General features: G+C 29.1%; 1 protein-coding gene across 1 annotated transcript; it reads right to left on the reverse strand.

Moving 5' to 3' along the window:
* Nucleotides 1-1,671: 1,671 nt before the first annotated feature.
* LOC145202163 (uncharacterized) lies at nt 1,672-8,706 on the reverse strand. Its single transcript, XM_090082561.1, has 7 exons — nt 8,499-8,706; nt 4,533-5,014; nt 4,131-4,339; nt 3,535-3,735; nt 3,074-3,318; nt 2,500-2,678; nt 1,672-2,234 (listed from the first exon to the last, which is right to left on the reverse strand). Exons 1-7 carry the CDS (start codon nt 8,597-8,599, stop codon nt 1,897-1,899), a joined length of 1,755 nt encoding a protein of 584 aa, XP_089938687.1. The 5' UTR covers nt 8,600-8,706; the 3' UTR covers nt 1,672-1,896.
* Between the last annotated feature and the right edge of the window lie 5,246 nt (nt 8,707-13,952).

Raw genomic sequence — 13,952 nt, forward strand, 5'->3', positions numbered from 1 at the left:
AGTGAGCTGCTTTTGTGTAAGTTTGTAAGTAAGCGAAGGATATAGCACGAGCTTTTGTAATATCCTTTAACGAGAAAAAAAAAAACAAAAAAAAAAAAAAAAGAAAAAACAACAATAATATAACATGTTTACATTTAAATTTGCTTTTGGTTATACTTAATGCCTCTTCTTAAAATTGTGAAGTACATTTTTTATGTAGATCTTATTTTCTAAAGAATGTTTTAGTTGGAAAAACTTACACAAACGAAGATTGATATAATGATTAATAACTCTCAGCTTCTGTTTAAAAATAGATACATATTTACCCAAAAAATCGCTGAATTAAAAATGCCGATTTTAGGTATAGAAAAGCTGGTATAAAGATTATTGTTAATCTAACGTGGATTAATAGCAAACTCGTAAAATGTATTTTTTAAATGTTTCCTATTGATAAGAAAAAATTGAACAAATTTTTCAAAAACTATTTTCATGTTATTTTTTAGAAGCCATTTTTTTTTTCTTAAACCATAATCCGTCATTTATTGCAGTAAAAGTTATCTTCGTCATTCGTGTTTTATCGGTGCCTTGTCATTTTCATTCTATTGTTCTCATTGTCATTTGAATTATTTTTATCATTGAAATAGTCATCAGCGATAGCAATTATATTAGGAAGAATGGCTTGTCTTAGTTATGGTCGTCATCACTATCAAGAAATCACTGCAAAATCTTTATCGTCATCGTCAGCCTTTAAAACTGTCGTTGTTGCCTTAACAATATCGCAGAAAACAAACTGTAACAATATGTTTTTGGCGAAAGATGATCAAAGATTTTTCAGCGTCAAAAAATATCTTTATTATGCGTGAAGTAAATATCAACATGACTCCAGTCATATGTTGACCAAATGTTAATCAATCACACAAAGAACGCAGCAGGTAGGTATTAACAAAATTAAACAATCTGAAACACTTTGTCGCGTAACGAGTCGCAACAGCCTGAACGAGTCGCAACGAGTAACATAACGAGTCACTTAAATCTGATGCGTTGTTTGGAATTTATTTAAAACTAAGAGCCTAAGAGGAACGATGAGATTTTTTTTTTTTTTTTTTTTCCTTTAAAACGATGTTTTCAAATGATGCGAAGGAAAATTATTTTTTTACTTTTTTGTTAGTCACAAAAAGTTAAGGAAAATAATTTTGAAGAAAAGAATAAACACACGCTCTTATTCATCACCTTTAAAAACCTAAAGAAATGGTTAGATGTACTTCTCCCTTGAATGATCTCGACATAAACAACCTGAAGTAGCTAAAAAGTTAACTTAAAAATACCGTTTCTCACTTTACTTGCAATCTTAATGACATTAACGTTCAAAGTTTTTTTCTATTAGTTTCTATCTCTATTCCTTACACTAAAACATAAAGAACAACCGAACTAACAATGATTTTTTTTTCTTAGGATGCACAAGTCTCAATACGCTTGAGAGTTTTGCGAATGAAGTGACTTATCGTAAAACAATTTGATGTTTTTTAGTTTAGACTTAGAATTGCTAATAACCTTTGTCTAATGCAATCCGTTGTAAATTCTGTGTTTTTAGAACATTTTAAAATAAAAAAAGCCTTACAAAAATCATATTGCAAACGTTCATTACAGTTAGAAAAGAAAAGCGTATAAGAGGCAAGAAACAGAAAACTAATATTTAAAAATGATTTTTTTTTAAAGTTCTACAATAAAAAATTATAATAAAAAATGAATAAATTCACCAAAAAAGTTTTTTAAAAATGTAAAACAAAAAGTAGAAATACAATAATTTTTATGAACAAATATTTTATTATTACAAATTATAAAAACTTTAATTAATCAAAAACAAATTTACCTAAAATCAATTTTCAATAAAAAAAGAGAGAAACAGAATTTTTGTTTTTACTTCGTTAGCCAAAACGAGTCCATAACTTTTTGAGACTTGTTCTGAATCCATTCCCAATACAAAGCTGTAGAATTGACGACAGTGAGCCGACCATAACCGTAATCATTTATATGATAAACTGACCACTCCTTTGGGAACCAAATGTCAGGGTCGGTACTTTTACCGGCAGATCCAATTACTAAATGTGTAACACCATCTTCCTGGCACCGATTTTTGTACATTTTGCATGTGCGTTCATAAGAGTGATAATGTGCCCATAAAGCTAAATCCACTTTGTATTTGTAAAGAACATCTTCAAACAAGCGCTGCATGTTTAAAGCAACAATGTAGTCGTCTGAAAAAATATAGTTTGTAAACTTTTGTATTTCATTTCAGTAACTTCAGAGCTTGTTTGAAACAGAGATTATCTTTGCTTAATGATGAAAAAAATGTACTCATTTTGTAAGCAATAAAATCTGAGAATATTTTTTCAAAAAAAAAGTAGTTTTAATTGATGCAAATATTATCGCAGCTGAAATATTGCAGGAACTGAGCAATATGTCGCAAGTTATAGCTAAATATTATAAAATTGACTATTACAATGCACATATCTTAATTACCTGGTATAAAAGCACTACAATACATAGCTCTATGTGCTCCAAGAACTACCCAAGGAGTTTTGGTGCGATTAACATTCATTAAGTCGGATTCTAACCACATATACTGTGGTGAACTAGGTGAAAAATCATGTTCTGACGATAGCATAATGTAATGAACTAAACCATAGTCGTAACTGTACCTAAAAAAAGTTAAAAAAACATCTTCATACTTCTCTAAACATATCTATAGATTGAAACAAACTGTTATAAATTGGAAAAATTAGGCAAGAAAGCAATTTGTTTAAAAGTTATAAATCTCTAAAAATGAAGAAAAGAATAGTTTTTGCCTTTGAAAGATTTCAAAATGATCCATTTTTTAATTAGTCATTTTTCAACTGCATAAAATTTTGAGCTGAAATTTTTAGAAATTGTTTATCTTATCAACATACAGCACTCAAACATGCTTCACTAAGATCTGTTGCGGTTTATGATGGCCATTAGATCTTTTGGCATTGAATGACTTAAAATTAAATTTTACACTTGCAACAATTCAAAAATAACTTTTTTGTCTAAAAAAAGACAAATTTTTTTTTACCACCAGATTGAATGACCAGTGTCAGGCATATGAAAACGCTTAAACATGGGAAGACCACATTCACCCCCTGAATCTGAATTACCATTAAACCATGGTGGGCGAAAACCACCATCTCCTTGTGCATGACTAGGATCATTCTTTCCACCAGTTACATGGTCATATTCATGATTTCCAATTCCAACCATATATGGTATCAGGGTAGAGTAAGGCTCCACTAATTTAAACCACTGTTCCCAAATATAAGCCTAAAATAATAAATGAAAATTCTATTCATTTGTTAAATTCCTATAACTTATGCCATTAATCTATAAATTAAATTTGTACTACAGTATTTTCTATAAGTTCACCAATTTGTAATATTATTCTAAAAATGCAAAATATAAAAAGAAATTCCTTCATAATCTCTTTCATATGAGAAACTCCCTTTAAGTTAAATGTAAAATGTAAAAAGAAAGTCCTACATAGCCTCTTGCATATGAGATATCCCCATTATGGTAAATGAACCTTATGTCATCATTTAACACTTCCTCATGCACAAGCTTTGCAGTGGTAACTGCCTCTGGATAAGGGTCAACTCCCATATCACCATAAAATATAGCTTTATATGGAGTATCATCTCCAGCCGGAATGGCGGTAGTAAAGGTCATTATGTCACTCATGTGCTAAAATACAAAATTATAAAATACTGTAAAACATAACACCCTTGCTTGGTAAAATACTTAACTAAAATAGCCAATTTATATATAGCTATATCACACTTGTTTGTGGTATTTGTGATGATTGCATTAATCTCTCTCAACAAGTACTATTTTACATAAATGCAAATCATTTTTCTACAAAATCAAATTAACAAAAAACAAAATTGTATACATATAAGAGTATAAAACTTTAAAAGAGCATTCTTTATTTCTTTGTGAAGGGTTTCACCATTTATAATTAAAGCTTTTTCCTTAGCAAAGAATAATGTGCATTTTGAAACAATAAAAATGCTTGAATTAATGTCAAGGTATATTTTCATATATTTTTCATAATTTAAATAAATATTAAGAAAACTCACTGCTTCAGTGCCATAAGAGTAATAATATTTTGTGTTTGGTAGTAAATCAACTAAGAGAACATCGTAAATGAATCCAGGATCTCTGAAACCTGATGAGTTTGCAGGAGCTTCACACATATCAGATGCATAATAAGTTTGTACCGATGAATCGAAGGATGTTTTTTCTAAGGCATTAGTTAATCCATAACGAACCATAACAGCATCATTAACTAAAGATATAATAATTCACTAATAGATATATAAAAATTATAGATTTGCAATTAACTCATAAATGTTAAATCAACTAAATACCATAAAAAACATAAGCTTCATGAGAAAAAGACTAAGGCTTAAAGGAAGCAATTTTTTGTGATTATATTTTAATTTAGAAAAATTTAAAGCATTGTAATAATAGCAATTTACCCTTTGCTGAAACCCACATAACTCTCATCTCAGTGGGATTATTGGTAAGTGATAAATGACCTTGCAAAGGAGCAAGAGGTCCGCCCTGAAATGAAATCTCATTACTTATTGCCACTAACTGAGAGTTATTATCATTACGAAAGTACTTAAATATGCAAGTAGTTCTCATGTTGTAAACAACAACAGTTGACTCTCCATAACCTTTACTCCATGTTGCACTATTTTTCACATAAAAATAATCCAGGTAATGACTTGGATTGTCTTCAGGAGGGCAATAGAAAGCTACATAATCTTTTTCAGTTGGATTATTAACTCCAAACCATGCTACTGTAACACTGCCTCCATTTTCAATAACACTTGGCGATGCTTTTAACAATGCACCAGCATCAGATCGAAATATCTTATTGATAAATGGTTTTGCAAGAGCATTATCATAATCAGGTGAACTTCTATCAACAAACCTGTTGTTTACATCAGTATTTCTAAATATTATAAAGAATTGTATAAACTTTCATAAAAATAAAAGTATATTTCTGAACAACATGTGTATGCATGGATGGATGGATGGATGGATGTGTGTATGTATGGTGTATGTATGTATGTATGTATGTATGTATGTATGTATGTATGTATGTATGTATGTATGTATGTATGTATGTATGTATGTATGTATGTATGTATGTATGTATGTATGTATGTATGTATGTATGTATGTATGTATGTATGTATGTATGTATGTATGTATGTATGTATGAATGTATGTATGTATGTATGTATGTATGTATGTATGTATGTATGTATGTATGTATGTATGTATGTATGTATGTATGTATGTATGTATGTATGTATGTATGTATGTATGTATGTATGTATGTATGTATGTATGTATGTATGTATGTATGTGTGTATGTATGTATGTATGTATGTATGTATCTTACATACATAACTCTGGCTATTCTATTAACACAATTAGTATTTTTATATCTTTTTAAAAGTTGCATATTTATTTATGCTTTGAATTAAAACAACAGTAAAACCTTTATAGATCACTTTAAATAATAAAAAAAATTATTGCTTAAAATGTTAACTTTAATATTTACATTCAGAAATAATATTGAAATTGAGAGATTTTTTCAAATTCAAATATTAGTCTTAGATGTTATAACTAAAACGTTGGCCTGATGAATTAAAAAATAAAGGTTCATTATCAAGACTTTATAAAAGCCATCTTAAGCCATTTTATTTAGAATTCAAAAAACAAAATTTTATTTTTATCAACAAAGTTTATAAATAATTCTTAAACAGTTTGCAAAAAGGAAAAAAATATAATAATAAAAAAAAACATTAAAGGAAAACAATATGAATTTAAAAAAACCATTAAACAAGACATGAAATTGTGAATAACATTTCTTCCTTATCAAAGTATCAATAGCAAAACTCATTATGATTGGAGGATACATACTAACATAAATAAAAATGAAAAAGCCATTAGCCAAGCTACAAATGAAAATTGATTACCATTTATGTTTACAAAAAACTGTACACAATTTTAATAAAAAAGAAATTATTTTTGCATAAAAACATGAATTTTAGACATTTAACAAATAATTTTTTGTAGCAAATAAAACACACTTAAAATTAAGTTTTCTCAAAATTGAAAAAAAGTTTACAAAACAGACTTTAAATAAATTTTCAATAATTTTCTTGCTATCTATTGTAACTAAACTTCAAATGAAGTTTTTTAGTAAATATCAATTTACTAAAATTAAAAAATTACATTTTTAAAGAATAATATATTCAATAATTTTCAAAAATCTTTGATTGTAAAAAAGATCCTTATTAAGACAATGTATAAAAAAATATTTGCTTATAATAAATACTCCAAAAGATAGTTTGCTTTATAAGACCATCTTTTAATTATTTGAATGAGATACTTGTCACCATTTTGGTATATTTAATCATGGGGTAAGAATGTCTTTCAATCTCGATTATTTGATACATTGGTTTTAACAAACTCTCTTCGTGAACTCGCTTAACACCAAATCTTAAAGGTTGCCGCCTTATTGAGCCTTTATATAAAGGTATTTGAAAAGAAGATGTTGCTGGCATTTTAAAATCTGAAAGTAATTTATGTCTAATATTCTCCGCAAATCGTTACTTTAACTACAAAAACTCTTCATTTGAGTTCCTTTCTTGAGGTAACAAAAACTCAGTAATATAAATATACTTCATAAAGAAGAATCTAATTTGTTGTTTTGTATTTTGCATAAATTTAAAAACAACAGTCCCAAAAAAAATTTTCATAAACATAAGAATTCAACCATTAAATGAAAATGTTTACAGCTATAAAACTCAAAATGGATGAAATATTCATACTATTTTCAAGCAACAGTAACAAAATCACTTTTTTGAATGAAGCACAAAAATGGCTGCAACAGCTCACAAAATTTAATCAAACAATTGTTTATTAGTTCAACTATATAACATTAGATAACTAACAAGCTGAACAGCAATACAATGATCTGATCCAAAGCAGTGAATTGTTCTACAATTCTTTTTTGATTAAAAACTGCAACTAGCAAGTAAAACCTTACAAATTATTTCCTAGAACGAAATTAGTTTTCTAGAGAAAGATGTTGACTTTCTGCAATCTCCAATACAAAATGAAAGTTCTGTCTAAGACATTCTAGTTGCACACTTTTTTAATTATTAAAAATCCAAAAATACAAGCAACTTAATTATTCATTTATGTAAGAAAAAGCTTCATTACATGAGCTTTATGTTGTGATCTCACAGCAACTCTTAATTATATTAACAAGCAAAAAAAACTTGATCAAGACATTTTGTTGAAGCAAATTTTAATAATTGACAACAAACAAATGAGCAGCTATAGCTTTACACATTAAAATTCATATAAAATTTCTAACTCATAACTTATTAATAAAATAAAGAGTTTTTCTAGAAAATATTGTGAAATCCCCACTTTTTTTTTGAATGATTAACTCAATTATCAACAGCTTAGTTAATACTCATCATTTACTACCCTACGAAACTGTTTTCTAGATACAAATCTATTTTATCTGTTTTTAAATTTTGCTGATACCATCTTTACTTGTTAAGCACTCATTTATTTAAACTATTGAACTTAAATAGGTAGCCTTAACTATTAGTAAAACTGTTTTACAAATGCAAATACATAAAAACAAAATTAATGTAAATGCATTTTAAATAAATTTAAAATGTATTGATATTTGTTAATAAAACAGTTATATTAAGCTGTCCCTCATCATTAATCAATTGCATGATAAGATAGATAGCTAACCTTTAAAGTATTTTATAGAAAAAGAATTTAAAAATTTCTGTATAGCAAATTCAGTGCATAGAACTTGTAATAAACTTTAAATAAATAAATAGATAAATAAAAAGCAATGATTTTATAATAGGAAGATTGAAGAGAAATTATGAATATGATAGTGAAACCATGACTGATATGTAAACATAGTTGAATAAGTTCCTATTTTTCATAAACTTTATACATAACCATATTCAAAATTCAGTAAATTTCAATTCAATGCTTGTAAAAATAAAAGGACCTTTATTTAACATCTTTTATTCTCTATACAATGTTTATTTATATAAAGCAATCAAAAAAAAAAAAAATTTGCTGATAAATGCAACAGCTTGATTGTGAAGCATAGTTAAAGAAATCTTGATATGTAATGCTATTTAATACTGAGAAATTGATTTCAAATATTGTATTTTAGTAATTAAAATATTGCCAAAAATGAGGACATTTTGTTTATTTTTCACAGGACTGTCTAACTCATCTTGTAGTTACTACTATAATGATATAGTTATGCAGCTAAATTGTCTGTATATGCTACTTATGGTATACAATTGAAAGATGAAAATTATCGAAATCTATGGAATATATAAAGTAAGAAAACTGTTCAGTAAAAATATTACCTGAAATAGCTATGAACGACGTTAAGATCCTTTCCATAATGCTTACAGTTAATTGAAGAGTAGATAAAGATCAGGATAAAGTAATTATAAATTATCTCCATTCCATCAAGTCAAATAATTCACATTTATTATTTGATTTTAATTATCTAAAATTTAAATAAGTAAAAAACATATAGTATTGAAAATTTGGTCTTCACACTGTGACATCGTATCACATGATGTAAATAATAAAAGCATCACAAAAGTTGACGTTTTTGCAAAAATAACTTTTTGTTACGATTTTTCCGTTTCTTATTATTTGTGACTCCTTTCAAGCGAATTTCAAAACACTTGACAGAGTCTCCAGTAAAAGTCAAACAGACTACTTGGTTTTAAAATAAAAGACAGAAATAGCATATTTTAAAATAGAAGACAAAAATAACAGATTGCTTGTCTAGATAATTGTAAACAGAAAGCTAATCGAACGAAAGTATCACTCCAGACGGCCAAAGTCCATTTTCTACTTATAAATAATAACAATGCGTAAATTATTCCTGTGGGATTATGCAAACTATGCTAAAAATTTAGTGATTTTAAGTAACATGCAAGACTATGTATATATTATAGGTATGTATGTATTCCCACATGTGTATGCAATCATAGGCGCCGAGTCCATAGGGGCAATAGGGGCATTAGCCCCCCCGGAAATTTATGCACGGAGGCGAGAGTATCTATTCGCCCCCGTGATAATCCGTGATAATATATTATTAGTTTAATGCTGTAGCTGGTAGAAGCATCAGCAAGTGTGAACTGCCAGTAATGTTTTAGGAGTTTAATAATAAGAGCCATCGAATCTAGAGCATAGATATAAGAATACTGTATATACAATAGTATCGAATGTTAAATATAGAAAAATATCGAATAATGAATATAGAAAAATATCGAATCTAGAGCATAGAGATAAAAGCCATCGAATCTCGAGCATTATTTATACATTGTCAAGCGCATTCACTAAATCTCGTAACCCAAGACTTTATGAAGAATGTTATCGAGGTAAGAGATATTCTTCAACTTACTAGGGAGTTAATTACGTTCATTAGCGAATCACCGAAGAGACTTGCTTAGTTCAAGACTTATCAGTAAGAAAGTGACTATTTGTCCTTGAGATCATTTGTCCGGAGTAAAAATTTACATTTAAAAACATGCACTGATATTATTATCATATACAGCATGAGAGAAAAGTTTAGCTCTGCCATATGGGAAGATTTAAAAGAGGAATGGAAAAATCTTGGTTTAGAAGAAGCTAAAGATCCAAGGAAAAGAAAGCTACCAATTAAATTTGATTGTGGATTGACACAGCCACACATTTTCACTGCAAAAAAGCGTTACAATACAGTCTACAAGGAAGCTATTGGTTTTGTTCTAGGCGGCCTAGCATTAAGGTTTACCTTTGAGTCCCAATTGTTGCTATTGAACACTTTTCTTTTCTAAGTCTTTTCTAATCTAAATATTGATCAACTTAAATTGCATGGAGACATGTTTCATTACATAATTGAAGCTAAAATTTAAAAGTAGCATCTTTCATGGACGTTTTAAATGTTTTAAATTGTCATGAAAATAGTATGATCAATCTAACAAAGCTAAAAAAGTTCATCCAATTAGTTATGACAGTTTCAATAACAACATGTGCTACAAAGAGATAATTTTTTAAGAAGAGTGAAGACATATTTAAGAAATACAATAACCCATAAAAGTTTAAATTACTTGTCCATTATCAATTGTCACAATGAAGAATTGGATATTCTGGATATGGGGAAGATTGGTAATGAATTTGTAAAAAAGACAACCATTTGAAGCAATATTTCTGCCTCCTAGCATTTCCATTCCCCCCCCCCCCCCCCCATGGCCAAAATCAAAAGTCGGCGCCTATGTATGCAATGTAAAAAGTCATAGTTTACTTGAACAAGTCGTATATATGACTTTTAGAGTTTTGAACTTACGCCCGACTGAAGTCGAACTTATACAAAAAAAAAAGGTTTGGTGAATACACACCCAGAACTTTTACAGAACGTTCATCGATCGTGCCTGAACGTTTCTAACGTTCGTCGAACGTGCTCGAACGTTTTGTGTTAGCTGGGTTAGTCGTTCATGGTTAATATATTAACCCATGGACGTTAAAGGTGAGTTTCCACTCATCCGTTTTTGCTACGGGAAAGAGAAAGGGAAGGGAAAATTAATCACGTGAGCATGTGCAGTTTGTAATTTAATTTTGAAAATTAATCACTGCGCTTGATCAAGTATTTAATTTTCCCATCCCTTTCCCTTTCCCTTTCCCGTAGCAAAAACGGATGAGTGGAAACTCACCTTAAGAGATGGACGTGCAACGATATTGTTTTTTTTTTGCGATCCATGCTCGTTGCGTATTGTTACAAATCTTTCGTTATAAAAATTTAATTATGCTCAAGTCTGTCGGATTCGTCGAAAATTTTTGGTCTCGTCTAACCAGTCACATCAACTTCTTTTTTAGTTATTAAAGATAACAGGAATAGAATCAAGTTTTAAGCTTAATTTTATTTAGCTAGACATTCTTAATATTTTAAGAAACAACGCTAATATAGAAATTGAAATCATTTACTTAACTACTTTAATACATGTATAACTAGAGATATAGTAAATAATACAAAATAACAACTAGTTTTGTAGCTACCTAGAGCATATTGGTTTCATGTCCAGGGAACTACTCCATCTATTATATTGCTGTAGACTTCCAGTTTATGAATAATAAAGAATTTTCCATTTTTATGTTTAACAACAAAAATATATACAGTTAAAGATAAATAACTTATACATAAAATGAATATAAATACAAAAAAGAAAAAAATAATTTGTCACAGTTTTAAAGAATTTAGCAAAGCCAATTTATGGCAAACCGCAAGAATAACTAAGTATTTAATTTTAACATAACATGATTTACCAGCTATATATAAACTAATTTTTATTTGACAAAAACAAATGGGTTGTTATGTGCTTTATATGACAAATGAAATTAATATATGAAATATGAAAAACGAAAACATGAAATATCTGGCCGCATTTTGCAAGATAATTATAAATTTGAATAACTTTTTAAAAGGTTTTGCTTTATGAAATGAATTATAAAAAAGCCCATTAGAAAATACACCTATAAAAAAATAATGCATAGTGGAATATATATTATGGAGCTCATAGAGTAGTCGAGGCAAAAAATGGTGACATCGGAAAAAATACTTAAAAAATACACAAAAATAAGGCTGGTGAATGAAGGACCAAGGAATTGAATGAAACCAGATCTTGAAAAAAAACTTTATTTAAGCTTTTTTATATTTCGCTTTACTTTTTTTAGTCATTTTAAAATTATCCTTACAGGTCTATTTTATCATTGACAGACTGTTTACACCAAAAAAGTTCCCAAATTTACAAATGTTTATCTTGAAAAAATAATGAAAATCTTTTCGTGCCAACAACTAATTTCCTTTACCTTGGTGTAATTTGTTTGGTAATTTGCCAACGCGTGAAGTAGTTACTTTATCAGTACAGTCTTATTAAACAAATGCTTTAAAAGTTTAAACTAATACCACGTGATCAGAGTTTCTGTTTTAAAACTGTGGGCGGCCATTTTAACAGATTTTTTTTGTTGACAGGTAAAAATTTAGAGTTTGTCAGAAACTCGCATGGCTCGCTGAATTCTACGGTTTCTGATGTAAAACAATTAGTTGCCCATCCATCTCTTATACGTCCATGACTCACCAAACTTGCGCCGCACAGTGGAGTATTTCACTTGAAAAGTTGAACAAAATTATTTTATGTTTATTATCTATGTAATATGTAGTAAAAAGAAGTTTAGGGTCATTATATTGTATTAAAAACGATTGGTCACACATGAAGTGTAAAAAATTTATATATTAAAACAAAAAATACATATTTTTATACATCTTACATACTTTACAAATATCTACAACTTTACAACTATTTAACATAATGACAAATAACTAAATTTATAATACTAAAAAGGATAATCACACTTGAAAGATGCATCTAAACCTATACTGGGTTTCTCAATCACTGAACTTAATCCTTAGGTTATATCTGTTGATAATTATTATTTTTCGTTAAAGGATTAAATCCTATGGTTAATCCGCTACAAGGGGCTAATGATTTGACAACCAAACGTTTGAAATTAACAATCTAAATTTATTATTATAGCCCTACATTTAATCCAAAATAAAATAAAATATTTTTGTAAATGTCAATGCAATCATTTTCAATCAGAATCAATATCTGATATGTCGTCAATCGTCATCGCTTGTGAGTCTTCTAATGTTTCCGGCATCAAGAGTCCTATTGTCTCACTGGAGAACGGTTTTCTTTTTGTCTGGGGCCTTTTTCTCATACTGCTTAGCAAAGGATCCGAAGTTAGCAGAAGTCTGTTTAAAATATCTCTATTACAGTTTTCTCGCGAAGACTTCCTCGCATAATTCTGTCGATAAAGATGGAAATGTTTGTTTCTGGCTTCGGCTGCTTCTTCTGATAGCTGGCCAATAGGCAGTATAGCCTGTTCAATTATTGTGGTGCCATGTCTTAAAACTTTATGCATAGTTGGCGTCATTGGGTGCCATGCATATAAATCAACATAAAGTTTAGCCGTCTCATTTGCAAAATTTTCAAATTTTTTTACATTAATTTGATGCCCACTCGAAATTGCTTCCAAAATGACATTACATTTTTTTATAAGAGTTATATCAACCCCTGTGATGCGGGAAGCGGTTAAGGGATCGGCGAAAAATCTTCTTGATGTATTACCATCATTACTGTTCCCAAATCCAGCCTTAGGAATATCAACCAACAGCCCTAATTCATCTTTAAAGGCATTTTGAATTTTTTGTTTTGTTTCCGCTACTATTTTTTTATCTTCTTCTGTTCTTGCTTGCCATTTTTTTATTGGTATTTTATACGACATATGCAGCAAGGATTCAAAAAATCTGATTCTTGCGTGCAGTATTGATAGCCCAAATTTCAGTGTTTCACGGCTTTCTGTCGTTTTGTTATTCAAGTCATTAAAATCTTTTGAAGTTTGCCCACACATATAGCATCTCATTGTTGATGTCGTATTTGTAGCAGCATTGCAAACTTTTCCATCAATCATAGTAAAAAGAAATACATGCTTTATTTGCAAATTACCACCAAAAGCGTTTATTATTTCACTTTTTCTCAAGCCTTTTATTTGGTTCTCTATGTATTCGATTTCATCATTCGTTACGTCTTTGCTCTCCCGAATAAAACGGATTCTTATTGGTCGGCAATACCTTGTAGATGATGGTGCTGGGTTTTGCCAAAGCACCTTCTTTTGGTTACCAATATGGCAAATGAGCCGTAGGGGCACAAAAGAACTTTGAAATATGTTAGCGTCGCTATCATCGCTGTTTTGAAATTTTTGTT

This window comes from Hydra viridissima, unplaced genomic scaffold, assembly GCF_058129835.1.
Source record: "Hydra viridissima isolate aposymbiotic clone 2 unplaced genomic scaffold, HvirCarnegie_v1 scaffold_3, whole genome shotgun sequence".
NCBI classification, from domain to species: Eukaryota; Metazoa; Cnidaria; class Hydrozoa; order Anthoathecata; family Hydridae; genus Hydra; species Hydra viridissima.